Source organism: Sarcophilus harrisii, chromosome 1, assembly GCF_902635505.1.
Source record: "Sarcophilus harrisii chromosome 1, mSarHar1.11, whole genome shotgun sequence".
Lineage (NCBI taxonomy): Eukaryota > Metazoa > Chordata > Mammalia > Dasyuromorphia > Dasyuridae > Sarcophilus > Sarcophilus harrisii.
This window is the reverse complement of record NC_045426.1, coordinates 570,225,421-570,242,293: the sequence shown is the minus strand read 5'-3', so window position 1 is coordinate 570,242,293 and position 16,873 is coordinate 570,225,421. Positions and strand designations below refer to the sequence as shown.

General features: G+C 31.8%; 1 protein-coding gene across 1 annotated transcript in view; it reads left to right on the top strand.

The window, feature by feature from the left end:
• TMEM64 (transmembrane protein 64) overlaps positions 1 to 13,418 on the top strand; it is a 33,360-nt gene extending 19,942 nt beyond the window's left edge. Inside the window, exons 2-3 of the mRNA XM_031946961.1 lie at positions 1,372 to 1,527; positions 10,991 to 13,418. Of these exons, the coding sequence (XP_031802821.1) occupies positions 1,372 to 1,527; positions 10,991 to 11,182 (348 nt within the window). The 3' untranslated portion in view covers positions 11,183 to 13,418. The remainder of the gene's footprint in view (positions 1 to 1,371; positions 1,528 to 10,990) is intronic.
• Positions 13,419 to 16,873: the final 3,455 nt, after the last annotated feature.

Here is a 16,873-nt window from a genome sequence, read left to right as displayed (position 1 = left end):
ATACTTCTGACCTACTTTACATTCCTTTTTTTTTTTAATGTGTTTTAATCTCTCTTCTAGGTTGCTTGATAAATGGTCCTCATCATTTTACATTTTCCATTAGTTGCAGTGAAAGGTGGTCACCCAAAATTGAAGACCCTTGTATTTTTACCCATTCCATGGCACAAAATGTCTAAATATTTTTTTCACTTGATGAAACCTGGTAATCTGGGATATCTGGCCTTGAGACAGCAGATATTTAGTCTTTTGGAGATGTGGTATTTTTGGAAAGAGCTCAGCTTAAATCACCTTAGAAAAATTTGATAGGCTGTATGTTTAGGAGAAGGAATGTGAGCACACATTTCATATTAAATCATGCAGGGTGTTATTTTCAGTCATCTATGTAAACATTTTAACTATAAGGATTAATTCTTAGGTGAAGTCTGGACAATAGGGCCAATTCATTTTTAGTGATTAGAAGAAATAAAATTTTAAGAAATATTTCATATTAAGTTTTTCAAAAGAGAAAGATATACAAACTATAGAGGATGAGGGGAAACAAAGATTCTTTTGGTCAGATGATCAAATTTAAAGGTTCAGCAGTTGTTCCTTGATTGTCATTCTTATGTTATGGTATTTACTGAAGAGTTTATTTTTAAGTGTTGGAAATCTATTGTAAATATTATTCAATTGGATATTGTTGGTTTCATAGATGAATGCTAACTGTATGTTATAATCACTTCTGTTGTGTTAACTAAAAATTTGCTTATTGATATTTTAGAATTTTAAAACATCAATTTTTTATCTGATTTTTTATGTTATAACTTTTAGTATTAAATGATATACAGCCTAATAACATTCATATTCCTTTTATTTGGATTACATTTTGTAGCAATGTACACAAGTTTTATTTTAAAATATAATTATTAATTGAGAGGTAGTGTTACCTAGTGAATAGAAAGCTGGTTTCTCAAGTCAAGAAAAAGAGGTGGGTTCAAGTTTTGCTTCTGACAAAAAAAGGCTATATAACTCTGGGTATTTTACTTATTTAAACTTTTAGTTTAAATATAAACTTTATACTTAAAATTTCCAAGAGTGGAAATTGTGAAGATGCTGATATACATTGTTAAAGGAAGTTACTCACCATCATATACTACCTGATGTTCTAATTATTTAAACTTAGATATTTATAATAGTTTTACTGGAAACATGAAGATGGTTAGAGTTTAAATGAATAGTAAAGTTTTTGTATATTTTATACAACCATTGTGTTTTTTTTAAGAAACCAAATATTTTTATATGAAGATATTTTAGTTTATCTTATAGAAAAGTTTTTATTCAATCAAAATGATATTAAATAATGCATTCCTCCTTTTTAATCTACTATTCTAGATTACAGACCTTTCATTACCCAACTATTTGATGGCATCTTCAGTTGGACTACTTCCTACTCAGCTCCTGAATTCTTATTTGGGTACCACCTTACGTACAATGGAAGATGTTATCGCAGAGCAGAGTTTTAGTGGCTATTTTGTTTTTTGTTTACAGGTAAGTTGGAGTGAATAATTGATCTTTTTAATGTTGATTTTTAAAAAAAAATTTGGCACTTCAATAAAAATGATTTGACAGATTTTCCCCTTTGCTTTTTGCTTGGGTAATGCTACTTTAATTGAAATCATATTTAAACCTCATATAATATATACATTTTATATGTGCTTCTATATCTCAACAAATTCCTTGAGGATAAAAACGAAAAACAAAAGACCACAGTTGGATGTTGATGGAGTTCTATTTACATTTGTATTTTCTTATAAGTCTTGGGAAGCATCACAATATTCATTGTATATAATGTATTTCAGTCCATTTCCAGTTGGAGTTCTACCATGAGTATGCAACTAGTTTGGAATCTTTAGAACAATTTTCATTCCATAAATTATGGTGATACTACTGATTTTTTTTTGGAGAATATGGGGGAAGAAGAGTGGTAGTGGTAATGCAAAGAAACTCCTCCAAATGTGGAAATTATTTCTATCAATGTAGATCTGTAGTTGATCTGCATTTAGTCTTAGTTGACTGGAGAAGGAAGTTAAGTGATTTGATCATGGTCACACTTCTAGTATGTGACAGAGAGGCAGAATTTGAACCCATATCTTGTTGACTTAAAGGTAGGTTATCCATCCCTCTATTCACTATCTTTGATAGTATCATTAAATAAATAAAATAACAGTATTTTAATTTAACTTTATTGCAATTCATTGTCAATTAACAGAACAAGTAAATTTAACTATCTTTAAGTTGCACATAGGAAGAGTTCGTCAGAAAGTCATTTGATGATGATAACTTTTATTTCCTGAGGCTTATCCAAATTGAATAGTTGATAGGATAAGCTAATAAAACTGTAGCAGTAACTTTTAAATGACATTTGTAGATTTGTGGCTTTGACATAGACATCAATTGAACAGAAGAAACAATAATTGAAAATTTATAGTTGGTATTAAGCTTTATAAATTCTCAGTATTATATTGATATCAGAAAATGTGATAATTAAGTGTGGAGCCAGTTAATTTGTGCTTCTGATATAAAAGAAGGTCTTGGGATATTTACATTTGTATATTAATTAAAACTTTAGTCAAAATGATGTGTTAATTTTGTAAGAAATTCTTGTTATTGAAGCAGGAATTTTTGTTATAGTTATTTGAGTATCATAATTTTCTACAGAATTTCATTTCATTTAAGCAAAATGAGACTTTAGGATTAGAGTTTGTTATTATATGATTTGATATATTCTACTAGAATTTACATACATGGAAAACAAATCCTCATTAATTGTATTTTCTACTTATCCACAATTTAATATTAGTTGATCATGTCTTTGAGATCCTACAAGATTTAGAAATACCTTTCTGAATCATAAAAAAATTCAATTATGTTTAGAATTATATATTATTCAGTCTTAAAAAGATTACTAAACCATCTATAACTTATTCTCTGGTCAGAATTTTTCATTCTTTATTGGCTGACAATTCTTGTAGTATTTGTAAATTAGAATTTATTTGTTGCATTTCTATTCAGGCTTATTCAGTGGAGCTATAACAGCTTGAAAGGATTGATGTTTATTATTTGCAAAGAGTTGTGATTCCCTAAAATATCAGAAGCTGAATGAAAACTGGCAGACTTTAGATGAGGGGGGTAATTAAAATGTTACAGTTTCCTTAGAAATCATCCAAGGTGGATACCAAGGCAGGAAAAGAAAAACAAAAAGAAAACACTTGGAGGTTCCAATGGAAATGGAAGTTCAGACTTAGTCCAAATATTCAAAGAGAAACTTAAAGAATATTTATTCATTGAACCAAGTAAAGCATGTTGATTTAAAAAAAATTTTTTTTTCTTCCCCCGGTACTTAGTATTCTCTCAGTCTTCTGCCATAGTTCATCACTAGTCACTGTAAACATTCAAAATGCCTCTGAGGTATAATTGCTGTTTGTCTTTTTTATCTCATTAAGAGGTATAATTGAAACAAGTTTTCAGTTTTTATTTTTTTTTGCCTTGAAAGGACTGCAGCAAATTACAGACCACAGGTGTGTGATTTGAAGAGTAAACTTTACTTCTCCTTACTTAGTGCCTGAAATTAGAGTTTGTTAGAACTATTATTTGCATAATTCTTAGAGATAAAGGGAGTCTTAAAATTCACTAGATAACATATAAAGCAGAAAATAAGGCTTCATAAAAATTCTGCTATACAAATAATTAAATGTTATCCAATTCCTGATGGGCAGTACAATGCTTTCTTACTAATATTATTCTTCAAAATAGTAAGACTCTTGCATCCTTTGTGGCAGAAAAGAGAAGTCAAATCCAAGAGTCAAATCAGTCAACAAACATTTAAGTGCCAAATATGTGCTAGGCACTGTTAAGCAATGGGGATGCAAAGAAAAGTAAAAGACAGTTCATGCTCTCAAGAAGCTCACAGTAGGAGAGACAGCACAAAAACAAATCATGTGAAGGAAGATATATTTGGGATAAAGTAGAGATCATCAGTAAAGGAAAGGCACTAGAATTAAGGGGCATCAGAAAAGTCTTCTTACAGAAGATGATATTTTATTTGGAACTTGAAAGAAGCCAGGAGGCAGAGATGAAGAGGGAAAGTATTCCAAGTATGAGCGACAGCCAGTAAAAATTCCTGTAGTCTGGAAATGGAATGTCTTGTGAAAAGAACAGAAAAGTCAGTGTCACGTATGTTAAAGTGTAAGAAGACTTGAGTGGAGGGAGGGAATGGAGCAGCTTGTGAAGGATTTCAAATACCAAGAAAAAAATTATGTATTTGATCCGGATTGTGATAAGAAACCTCTGGAGCTTATTGAATTGACTGGTTACATGGTCAGATCTGTGCTTTAGGAAAATTAATTTGTCAGCTGGGTATAGGATGGACTAGAATGGGGAGAAATTTGAGGAAAGAAAACCAGAAAACTCATTACTGAGGAGTATCAGGATCACATAAGATTTAGTGACTGCTATAATAGAACAGAGAATAGGAACATGATACTTAAAAAGGCAAAAGATACCGTTATATAATTGAGTTAACATTGTTTTTTCAATCATGGCTGATCCTTCTTGACCCCATGGACCATTGCATTTCAGATGACTTTGTCCTCCACTATCTCCTGAAGTCTGTCTAAGCTTATGTTCATTGCTTATCCATCTCATCTCTGCTGTTCCCTTCTTATTTTGCTTTCAGTCTTTCCCAACATCAGAATCTTTCCCAGTGAGTCCTGTATTCTTATTATTTAGCCAAAGTATGTAAGCATTAATATTTAATTTTTCAATGAATAGTCTGAATGAATTTCTTTAAATATTGACTCATTCAACCTCCTGGCTATCCAAGAGATTCTCAAAAGTGTTTTCCAGCACTACAATTCAAAAGTGTTGATTCTGAAGTCTTCAAGTAGTCCAACTGTTACAGCCAAACATTGCTCCTGGAAAAATCATTGCTTTGCATCTTTATGGACCTTTGTTGGCTAGGTGATGTCCCTGCTTTTTAATATGCTGTCCACATTTGCCTTAAACTCTTCCTCCAAGAAACACGTATCTTTTAATTTCATGGCTGCAGTCATTGTCACAATGATCTTTGAGCCTAAGAATACAAAATCTGATACTGTTTCCATTTCTTCTCCCTCTATTTGCCAGATATTGATGAGACCAATTCCCAAGATCTTGGGTTTTCATTGTTGTTGTCGTTTTGATGTTAAATTTCAAGCCAACTTTTACATTCGGCCCTTTTATCCTTAAGACTTTTTTTTTTTTTTTTTAACTTCTGCCATTAGAGTACCATTAGTCTCCATATCTGAGCTTGTTGATATTTTTCTGAGCAACCTTGATTTGGGCTTTTGATTTATTCAACCTGGCATTTTTCATAATGTACTCTCCATATATGTTAAATAGGGTGATTATATGGCCTTGTCATATTCCTTTTCCGATCTTAAATCAATTTATTGTTCCATGTTTGGTTCTAACCATTGCTTCTTGACTAACATCCAGGTTTCTCTGGAGACAACTAAGATGATCTGGTACAACCTTGTGTTTGAGGACTTGTCATATTATTGTGATCTACACAGTCAAAAGCATTAATTTAGTCATTGAAGCAGAAGTAGATGTTTTTCTGGAACTTCCTTGCTTTCTCCATAATCCAGCAAATGTTGCCAATTTGATCTCTAGTTCCTCTGCCTCTTTGAAAATCAATATATATTTCAGCTACTCCTTTGTTTATATGTTGCTGAAGTCTAGCTTGCAGAAACTTAAGTATAACCTTAGTATATGAAATGAGCACAATTTTTTGTAATTTGAATCTTTCTTGACATTGCTCTTTTTAGGATTGGGATGTAAACTAATCTTTTTAAGATCATTGTCCACTGTTGAATTTTCAGAATTTGCTAGATTATTCAGTATGGCACTTGCACAGGATCATCTTTCAGGATTCTAAATAACTCAACTGGAATTCTCTTACCTCCACTGGGCTTCTTGTTAGCAGTGCTTTGAAAGGCCCATTTGATTTCATTGTCTAGGATATTTGGCTCTAGAGAGTTAATATGCCCAACAAAATTGACTTAATTCTTCAGAGAAAAACAAAAAAAAACAAAAACTAAGCTTTAATGAAATATAGCATTCTAGTCAGCCAATAAACATTTATAAGATCCTTTATGTTCCAGGAACATAAAATATTGTAATCTGTAAACACATTATTATATTGTGTAGTGTGCATTCTAATATATTTAAGAGCTCAGTGATCTGCTTCTGAGTTACCAACAAACCCTTGTTTCTCTATTAACCTAACTACACATGCTTCATACTTCCCTGGGATGGGGGAGGCTCTTTTCTTAGTATTTGCCCCATTTTGGGCTGAAAAATTAAAGTGACTAATGTAGCCCTTACCAAATCTTCCCACTTGCCTATTTTTATTCTTACCCTATCTCTGGTTGATGGTGACTTCTCCATTGAATTCACTTATCGAATCATTCGAGCTGCTAAGTGTAGGACCTCATGTTTAGGGCCTCATGTTTAGAGTCCCACATTGGGCACCAAAATGTAATGAGCTTCTAGAATTCTCAGGTTGGGGTGCCAAAATAATACTGTCCAGACTAGCTCTCTGGAGGATCTTGGGACCAAGCAAAGTCCTTGGTCTTTGTGGAGGAGTGAAGAAGGCAGCAGACCCATAAGGATGGTCAAAGATAGTCTGTTTATTTCAAGTTCTTTCAGCCCTTAAATACTGTGATACGATTACATCATTATAGCACACTAAGCTTGTGCCAGCTAGAGAACCATTACATCACCACATCACACTGAGCAAGTGCTAACTATAAGCACTCTGCTATTGATATGAAAATGCCTCTCTTTACTATAAGTATCCCTGGCTTCAAGTAGAATACAAGAGGTCACACCCTCTTTGACTTCTCAGGAAGAGTGAGAACATCAAAGGGAGGTGGGGAGCCAAACCAGACATTGCAGCAGGTTACCTCTGGGCTGAAGGGTCATATACCTTACCCAGAGTTCTCTCACTATCTGTGGCCCTCTACGATATTATATTTTGTATTGTTGAAATTATATCTACATAGAGATATAAATAAATAAAATATCCATTAAAATATCTATACCATATACATATGTAATTTCTGAAAATAAACCAATACAAAAATTGGTAGCTTGAGGAATTGCCTAATGTTCATTGTAAGCTAGCTTACATTGTAAGCTAAATGTTCTCCTACTATCAACACAAATATTGAAGTGTATACATTTATTTACCAGGTCAATCAGAACAATACAGTTATAAGCACAATGGATGTCTTCTGTAGTTTATATTTCTCTTAAATATAAAGGCAACTATTGGCTGTATCCAAGTTCAGAAAAAAAAAATTCAGCTCGGTAGGACCATTTAAAATCATTAGAATTATAGATGGATTTCAGACTAGCGGGATAAACAACCCTTTTAATTATACTTTTTAACTAGACACCTCCTTGGCAAAATCTTAGAATCTGATTCAGTTATGGAATAAGAGCCATTTAGCACCTCTTTACCCCTTAGGGACAGTTTACCTATTGTTCCCTAAAGCAGAACACAAGGAGGTAATTGATCTAGAGAAATGTTTCTTCCTTAGATGAAGAGAACTAACAAGTAACTAATACTGTGTTGCTATGCTAGTGCCTTCTCCAAGGTCAGATGTATTCTTTGAGTTAAAACTAAATATATTTTCCCTTTGAAACAGTGTTATAATTAAAATAATACCATTATTATTATGTTTAAATTATATTACACAACAAATAGAAGAAGCACCAGACTTGGAATTAGAAGACCTGGATTTATATGTTAGCTTCTATCCCAATTGGAAGTAGAGGTAATCCTTGACCCTCAGTCTCTTTGGCTCTAAAATGAGAAAATAGTATTTATACTACCTACATCACAGATTATTATGTAGGAAGTGCTTTGTTTTTTTATAAATTATTTATATTATGTATCATATTATGTATATGTGAAAATATATTATTAACCTTTTGTAGAAAATGGAGACTTAAAAGCTATGAAATGGTTTTAATGAGAAAATTCAACTATTAAATGACTGAAGTTTAGAGACTGCTTTTCCCTTCTAATTCTAATTCATTGTATTTTTTTTAATGGCCTCCTATACCTTGTTTTGTTTATTGTAGTTTTATGGGTCAATTTAGAGTTGATGAAAATCAATTTTGTTTAGCTGTATGGTACCTAGTCCATTTGCAAGTAGGGATTTCTGTAAATGAGCTATTTCTCACTTCATTGTAGAAGACTAATGAAATTTTATTTGAAAATGTGGGTAGTCATCTAGTCCTATCTTTTTTACTTAATATAGAAAGTAAAGCTTTCTTACCGTATTTCTTAACAAAAACTTATTTAATACCTGCTTGAAATGTGTCCAGGGTGAGAATTCATAACTTTATAAGGTAGGTAATTCTAGTTTTGGAAATCTTTAGGAAGTTTTTTGAGGAGACATCTTCATCTCTATAATGTCTACCTATTAGTACTAGTTTTATCTTCTAAAATTAGAATAAGTATAATTCTTCTATCATAGTTCTTCAAATGTTTTAAAAGAGCCATTAACTTGCCCTTCCCCTTCAGGCCCATGTTTTCTTTTCTTTAGGTTAAATATCCTTAATACCTTAAATTTGTCTGCTTTTAATAATCTGACTTTTGGATCCTATTATTTGTCTTAGAAGTCCTCTTCTTCTGGATGTACTCCATTTCGTCTTTATGGAACTTTGACTTATATATAATATCCCAGGTTTTGTTTGACTGGCACATAATAAACCTTTCTTCATCTGATGACTGCTTCTGTCAGTACTATTTAAATATTCATTCTTTTGTTAAATGTCTTATACTCTTGTGACTCTGCATGAGTCTGTAGTTGACTAAAACCTCTTTTCCATGTTTATTACACTTATTAAAATACCCGTATTTTCTACCTTTTACAATTTTTTGTTGTTTGTTTTGCTTGAATGCAGTTCTAATTTATTCTGTAAAATTTTATACTTCTCATTTTGATCTATTGTTTCAGGCTAGCTATCAGCATGTTATGCTTAACTTTGATAATCCTTTATTTCATCCTGATAGTTGATCAAAATACAGGTTAGAATAAACAGAACCTGATAGCCCACTAGACACTCTGATTGATCTAAGTTCACAGATGGCTCACATTTGCCTTTTTTTTCTTATAAAGGTATCCTGAGAAATACTAGAAAGATCACAGACTTTAGAGTTAGAAGATCTGTATTCTTGCTTACAACTTGTATGACTTTGTGTAAATCACTGAACTTGTCTGAGGCTCCTCTTTCTCATATGTAAGATGAGGGATTTAGATGTGAAATGACTATTATATTAGATCCTTCCAGTTTTAAATTTATGACTATAATCCAGTTTTAAATGAAGATTTTGTGACAGTGTTGTTTATCTGGTTCAACAATCTAAAAAGGTTTTCAAAAAAAGGGAAATGAAATCAGTTTGGTTTGATTTCTTAGTGATTCTCATGGTTTTTAGTAATTATTTCTTTCTGGCTTTCTCACAAATACTTTAATGTAGTGGCCCAAATGTATTCTTAGATTTTCAGATATCTCACATAAAATTTGGTTACTTTCTTGATTTCATAGTTTTAATCCTTCTTTGAAAAACTTAAACCATTTTTTGTGGTTCATTACACATCTTAGATGTAGAATTTAATCTAATCATGTCTAGCCTTCACTAATTGTAATAGCAAAATATAGTTTTAAAAAGTCTCCTCACTTATAGAAATACACCATTCCTTATAGGAAAAAAAATTTTTAGCATAGCAAAACAATTTAAATTGGGGATGCTATTTCAGTAGCAGTGGATGTGTCCTAAAGCTGAGTCATGACTCCCCTTTTTTCCCCCCCCTTTAGTACTGTTTTGGTTTGGTGATTTTGTCAGCTCCCACTGATTGAATTATCATTTCCCTGCAGATCATTTTTAGGTCTATTGATCTTTATTGATTCCTTCTTTCAGTCTTTCAGTCTCTTTTCTGATGTCCAGTCTCACAGCTCCAACCGAAAATTGGCATCTCATGCCAAAATCTGCAGGATGTATCATGTCCAAACGTGAACTCCTGATTTCCCCCTCAAACTTTCCTCTCTTCCTGACTTTTCTGTTGCTGTCTCAGGCATGTCTCCTGGCTTCCCTGGATTCCCTCAACCCTAACTAAAATCTTAACTTCTACAAGAAGCCACTTAACCACTCCTTGTTTGCTAGTGCCTTCTTTTGTGATTATCTCCAATTTTTTCAATGTAGATATTTGTATAAAGTTGTTTGCAAGGTCTCTTCCTTTTGGACTGTGAACTCCATGGATTTAAAAAAAAAAAATTGTTTTCCTAGCATTTTGCCCAGAGCTTGGTACATAGTAGGTATTAATAAATGCTTATTGATGTATAAAACATGCATAATTTGGATAGGCAAAAGGGAGCTGTATGTCTTATTTACAATTTAAAAACAATAATTTGTGAATTGTGTTTGTACTCTCAAGGAAAGCAGTTAAGGAAAGATGAGAATATATATCAACAGTTATAACAACATGATGAATTATACTTATTTCCTTGTAAATTGTTATGTTTTCTCATTTTATCCTCATAACAACTCTTGTAGGTAGGTGGTATTATTCTTCTCATTTTTACAGTTGAAAAACTGAGGCAAACAGGTGAAGTAACTTATTGAGGGCCATATAGCTAATAAGTTCCTGAGGCTGTATTTGAAAGGGCCTCCTGATTCCAGGGCCAGCACACTACTGTGTCTATTCTACTGTGCCAGCTACTAAGTAATAGTCCATTTTCCCCCTTAAAAATTCTTCTGTAATAGTATAAAAAAACCCCACCTAAACCATTTGTTGAAAAAAATTTATTTCTCATTTGAATTTAAGTATTTAAAAATTTTGAGTATTTTCCTTATAAGCATTATTTTCAATTCTTAATGTTTCTCTTTTATTCACAGATTGTTATAAGTATAGGCCTCATGTTTTATGTAGTACATCGAGCTCAAGTGGAATTGAATGCAGCAATTGTAGCATGTGAAATGGAACTGAAAACCTCCATTGTTAAAGGCAATAAACCAAACACCAGTGGCTCTTCATTCTTCAACAAGAGGACTCTAGCATTTTCTGGAGGTGGAATCAATATTGTCTGAGCTCAGCAAAAAATGTATATAATTATTAAGAACCTGATGTGTTGCTATATGCCTAGAAATTACTTTAGTAGTGGGCAAAGTCAGGTTAGAAATTAAAATTAAAATTGTATTATGGCACAACCAGCTGACCAGTTCTTAAATTGCACAATGGATTTTTTAGTTTTTAGGTGGAAGACCATTAAAGGGTAGAGTTTAAATCTAGATGTAATTTTGACTGTACCTTTTTACCATTTATTATGCCTGTTTGGGCCTGTAGGTATGCACTTTAGTGACTTTTTGTTTTGTTTTTAAAATTATTTTATTTCTGTGTATCTTTTAAATAGAGAAATAGCCCTTTATTTTTCTTCATAGTTTTTTTTTTAATTTATAAATCTGTGAATAACTGTATGTATCTTTCTTATTGGTAAAAAACCATAAAAGTATGCAATTTAGTGTACAATATTCTTGAATGTCCTTTGCTTTGGAAATATTTCTGGAATTGATAAACAGTATTTTATATATTATGGGACCATTTGGCTTCCCCTTCCCTTTTTATTTTAAAAAACAGACATTGACTTTTGGTTGAATGTATTTTTGTATATCATCAAATCATTGCAGGGCCATTTATGCATATTCACACAAGCTTATATCCTACATTGTGGGACTGAAGTGCTCTTAAGATATCTTTTTTATTTACACTGTGTAATATGCAAAGCAAAAGGGAAGCTATAGAATAGTTGATGGAGTATATGACTTCAAAAATGTTGGAATTGAAACTCATGATCTAATTGTGTTATAGTGACATATTACCCTCACAAGTTCTTTCATAAAAGGGCTGTTGCATTGCAATTCAACTTAAAAAATTTTTTTAAAGATACCTATTTTTTTCTTTTTAGTTTATAAAATATATTTAATTAGGCTTTCAAAAAAAAAGGAGAAATTTCTCCCTTTAAAAACGCTGGAATTACTAATACTATACATATAACACAGGTGGCCTTTAAAAATAAAAGCAATGCCTTTTTTCATGTAAAATTAAGCTTTAAATAAACTTTATAGTATATTTTCCCCAGATTTCAGCTTTAAAAAATAACTATATTACTAAGTTACATGTCCAAATTTGGGGATACTTTCCTCTTTAAAGAACAAAGTTTTTTGTTTGTTTGTTTGTTTATTTGTTTATTTGTTTTGTTTTGGTAAGACACTCAGGAATTCTGAAATGTGAAATTGGAATAAACACGGGGTCTTGGTTCTTCATTATGTAGCCTGAATTTAGTATATTCTGTGTATATCACTTACAAGTGTAGATACTATATATTGTTTTTAGACATGTTTTTATACAGTAGATATGCATTCTTACCTGTTTATCAACTTATATTTTAGCTTGATTTTGAATTTATAATTTGCTTTTTACAAAGTGATTGTATATTTTTGTGTTAACTTAAAATTATGGTTTATATTATTGGCTGTGATGAGTCAGCAGTCTTATGACAGTGCCTCCTTTTCTTTGGCCTTTAAGGCCAAAATTTTGCCACTGATTTAACAGACTTAGATTCTAAAAGAATATTTTAGAGGCAAAGATTCTAGCCTAATTCTGGGGATGCATTTAATAATTTTGATATTTTTCCATTTTCCAATTTCAGTTTTACTTAATGGTTCATATGTTATATAGCTCTCCCATTTTGGATCTTATGAATGTGTAAACAAAACTGGATAGAGCTAATAGTGAAATTAAAAGACAATCAGTGCAAATGCTCCAGAAGCGTACAGAATACAAAACTGGCTTCTGATTTTTATTTTCTATTTTCTGAATCACTATTAGAAGAGAAAGTTCTTTTATGATTTGATACAAAATCATTTAGTAAAAAGTGAGTTTATTCAACAGGTGTGAGTGACATTATGCCATAAATTATGCCCTAGTTTGACTGAGCTGGTAAAAGATTTTAACCATTTTTTTTTTTTTTTGGTTGTTGTTGATTGATTTCTTTGAGTAAATAAAGGTACAATTACATTAACAATTGTTTACATTGCAAATTGTTTAAAAATTCACAAAGTATGTATTTTGAAGTGCATTTATTTACATTTTTGTAACTTGAGTAACTTCAAGTTTTTGGTAGTTTGAAATAATTTCTTCCAGTTGCATTTTGATTGGTACTTGTAATACTGTGTACAGATTAAAGAGTAATGTACATTTAAAAAGATTTTTTTCTGTATCCTGCCAATCATAATTTTATATAATAAATTCACTCAGATTCCTTAATGAAGAAATAGCTTGGGTTGAATATTTTTAAAATCTTAAATTTATTTTTTACTTCATTGTTTCTATCCTCTGCACGAATCCAGACCCTTTATATTTTATGTTGATGAACACAGCAAGATATTTTTCAAGCTCCATAGCATAGAGCAAGTATGTGGATAATAGTTAAATAAGTGTTTATTATACCTGCAACCTTGGATTCAGCAAGTCATTTAATCCTGTTTGCCTCAGTTGCCTCATCTATAAAATGAGTCAGAAAAGGAAGTGCCCAACACCCCAAATGGGATTATGATGAGTTAGACACAACTGAAACAACTAAACAAATTATTATATAGCAGAGTTTAATGAAAACAACTAAGAATAGTTTTTGCTTTAATCTTTAAAAAATCCCATTAAGATAGGAATAGTGAAATCTTGCTTTTATTACAGTTAGCCCAGAGTTTCTAATAAGATTATATATTTATTGGACAAACATAATAACAGTTAAAAATTCAAGCACAAAATCTCTGAATTGATTAATGGCTACTTGAAAAGATTTTCTCATTGCTGAAGATAATATGCTGTAAGCAGGTAAGTCTTTAATAGACCTAATAGTTCATTATGAACATCAAAAAAATAAGGTATTAATGCTTTTGTTTTTTTAGTGACCATGAATATGCAGTCAATTTGCAATTTAATTATTTAGGTCTAAGCTAGTTTTTTCATATTAACTACTTATTACTGAATAAATAAGAGGAGTTAAAGAATATGTTATCCTCTATTTTTGTGATCACTTACTAAATGAAAGAGTAATTTTTATAGAAAGTATTCTAATAGATAAGAGGCAAGGGAAAGTTTTAATGGAGGGCATATTGGGCCCAATAGAAAAACAAATCTATGAACTAAGTATTATTAGAATTAGAGAGGCCCATTATTTTAATTCCTGTTTATTCATTTTGTTATATAAAGATAGTGATCAAAATTGTCACTAATGTTTTAAATTCTGAAAATGGTGAAGGTAAAAAAGGTCTTTTCTTTTTTACCTTTATTTCTGTAAATCTATATCCATTGAAATTGCTTTGGATTGTATGTTAGCCTGCTTAAACTTATAGCTGCAATTACCTTTCTGAGTTAATTTTCCCCCCTGAATTTTCCATCTATTTTGAATGTGGAATCATCCTGTCATATTTATGCCTAAAGAAGACATAATTAAAACCCATTTGAGTACCATCCAGTTGACTTCGAATTCTAAGCATGTTTCACAGTTCTGTTTTCAAACAACTGCAAAGATGGATGTATCCTGACTAATAGAGGCAATTCTCTCTGGTGCTGAGTTCATTGTTGAGTCAAGAATCTTAATGATTTGTTATATTTTTCTAAGTTTTTCTTTTTTTAAAAGGGAGGGGATTAGTTGGGGACATGGGTGGAATAAGAATGAAGAGGTAATGATTAATTTTATAATCAAGAAACAATCTCTTGATTGGTATAGATTAGCTCAATTATTAACTACCTTCATTTGAACTTCCTTGGGAAAGAGGTCAGAGAAGATATTCACTGGGGAATTATTAAAAGAGTTATTTTGAAGGGACTGTTAGAAGGTCAGACACTCCCTTCAAAGAGTTGATGATTTGTTAAGAATGACAATATATGTATATACTCAAACCACTGAAAAATAATTTTACTGAACAAAATATAATATGGATCAAACAGCACACAGATGTAGCCTATAAGTTTTCAATCTTTCTGAAGGTGATAAAGTTCAGAAAACAGGCAAATTTAGGTTGTGGGTGGAATTTGAAAACAAAAGAAGTACCAACAGTTCTTTAACTTTATGCAATTTAATTTGATATCTAAGTTTTGCTTTTTTCCTGCCTTTAAATCCCTGCAGGTATTCTTAATTTTTTGTGTTCTGGTATCCTTTGGTAATTTGGTAAAACCTATGAATCCTTCTCAGAAAAATATTTTTAATTGCATATAAAAATGCATAGGAGTAAGATTTATGTTTATACAAATGACAAACCAGGACGAAGGAGAAAAAATGATGAAACTCAAAAATCATACACTATGTTGCAGCTAGTTGGCGCAGTGAATAGAGCACCAGCCCTGAAGTCAGGAGGACCTGAGTTCAAATGCGACCTCAGACACTTAACACTTCCTAGCTGTGAACCCCAATTGCCCACAATAAACAAACAAACAAACAAACAAACATACATTATAATGTAAGTGTCCAGGACAGATTTCAAACTACTAGCTCCTTTTGATGAGAAAACCAGTGCCATTTCCACTGTTCTGTACTGCTCCCTAAAAAAGTTGTAAATTTTTTTTTGTATTCTTAAGACCCAAGTAATTTTATCTTTATTTTTCATTTGAAGCCTAGGAATTTTATGTCTGATTCTTTGTGACCCTGTGGACCATAACACGCCATTGTTATCATTGAGGTTTGCTTGGCAAAGATATTGGAGTAGTTTGTCATTTCTTTCTTCAGTAGATTATATGATTTGCCTATAGTCTCCCACTTAAGTGTCTGAAGCAGCCCGGCTACCTCAGCTTCACTTTAAAAGGATAAAAGAATCAATCCAATTGTAGGTGAATTGTAGCCCTCCAGGCAATTGGGATTAAGTGATTTTCCCAAGGTCACACAGCTAGGAAGCTGGTTAAGTGTCTGAGGCAGGATTTGAAATCTGGTCCTCCTGACTTCAGGGCTGGTGCTCTATCCACTGCGCCATCCAGCTGCCCCTCCAGTAGGAATTCTTAGGAATATTTTCGAGATCTTTTCCAAGTATTTTCCAGATCTTTCTTCTATTTGTCTTTAGGATAAAGGAAAGCGAGTGTCCAGAATATATATGCATAAATTTTGTTACTTGGCAGCATTGTTTATTTCATAGTAAAGGAAAGTAGAATTTTCTTTCAGTGTTTGAAAATGGAAACTTATTAGAAGTAGTGATTTGACATTTAGGAAAAAATTGGAAAAGAAGGGAAAAGGAATCTTTATATACAGATTTGAAGCATCATGCCTTTTTATATACTATTAGGTCATGTAAGGCTAAACTATTTTCTGATCTAACAGTAGTCTCAAGGACTGAAGAACCTTTGAACTTTACTCTGATCATGAGCCAGCTAAATGGACCCTGTGGGTAGATTTTTGCTTGAACTAATGGAAATCATCAGTACATCTTGTATGATGTTTGTTACTTATCTCTAGGTGCATATAGTTATAAAATGTTTTCAAGTTAAAAATGCTCATGAAGTACCCTAGAGCACACATTGAATTGCTGCATAAACTAATTTTTATTGAAGTTCTTTGATTTTTGTATTGTCCTAATTTTCCACAGTATCTCTTCCCTTTCCATAAAGCTATCCCATATAACATAGTATTTTTTCAAAACAAAACAAAAAAAGAAAAATAAGCATAACTTATCATTGAAAACTGAACAGTAGAAAAAGTTCAATACCATGTACAACATGTAACATTCATTGAC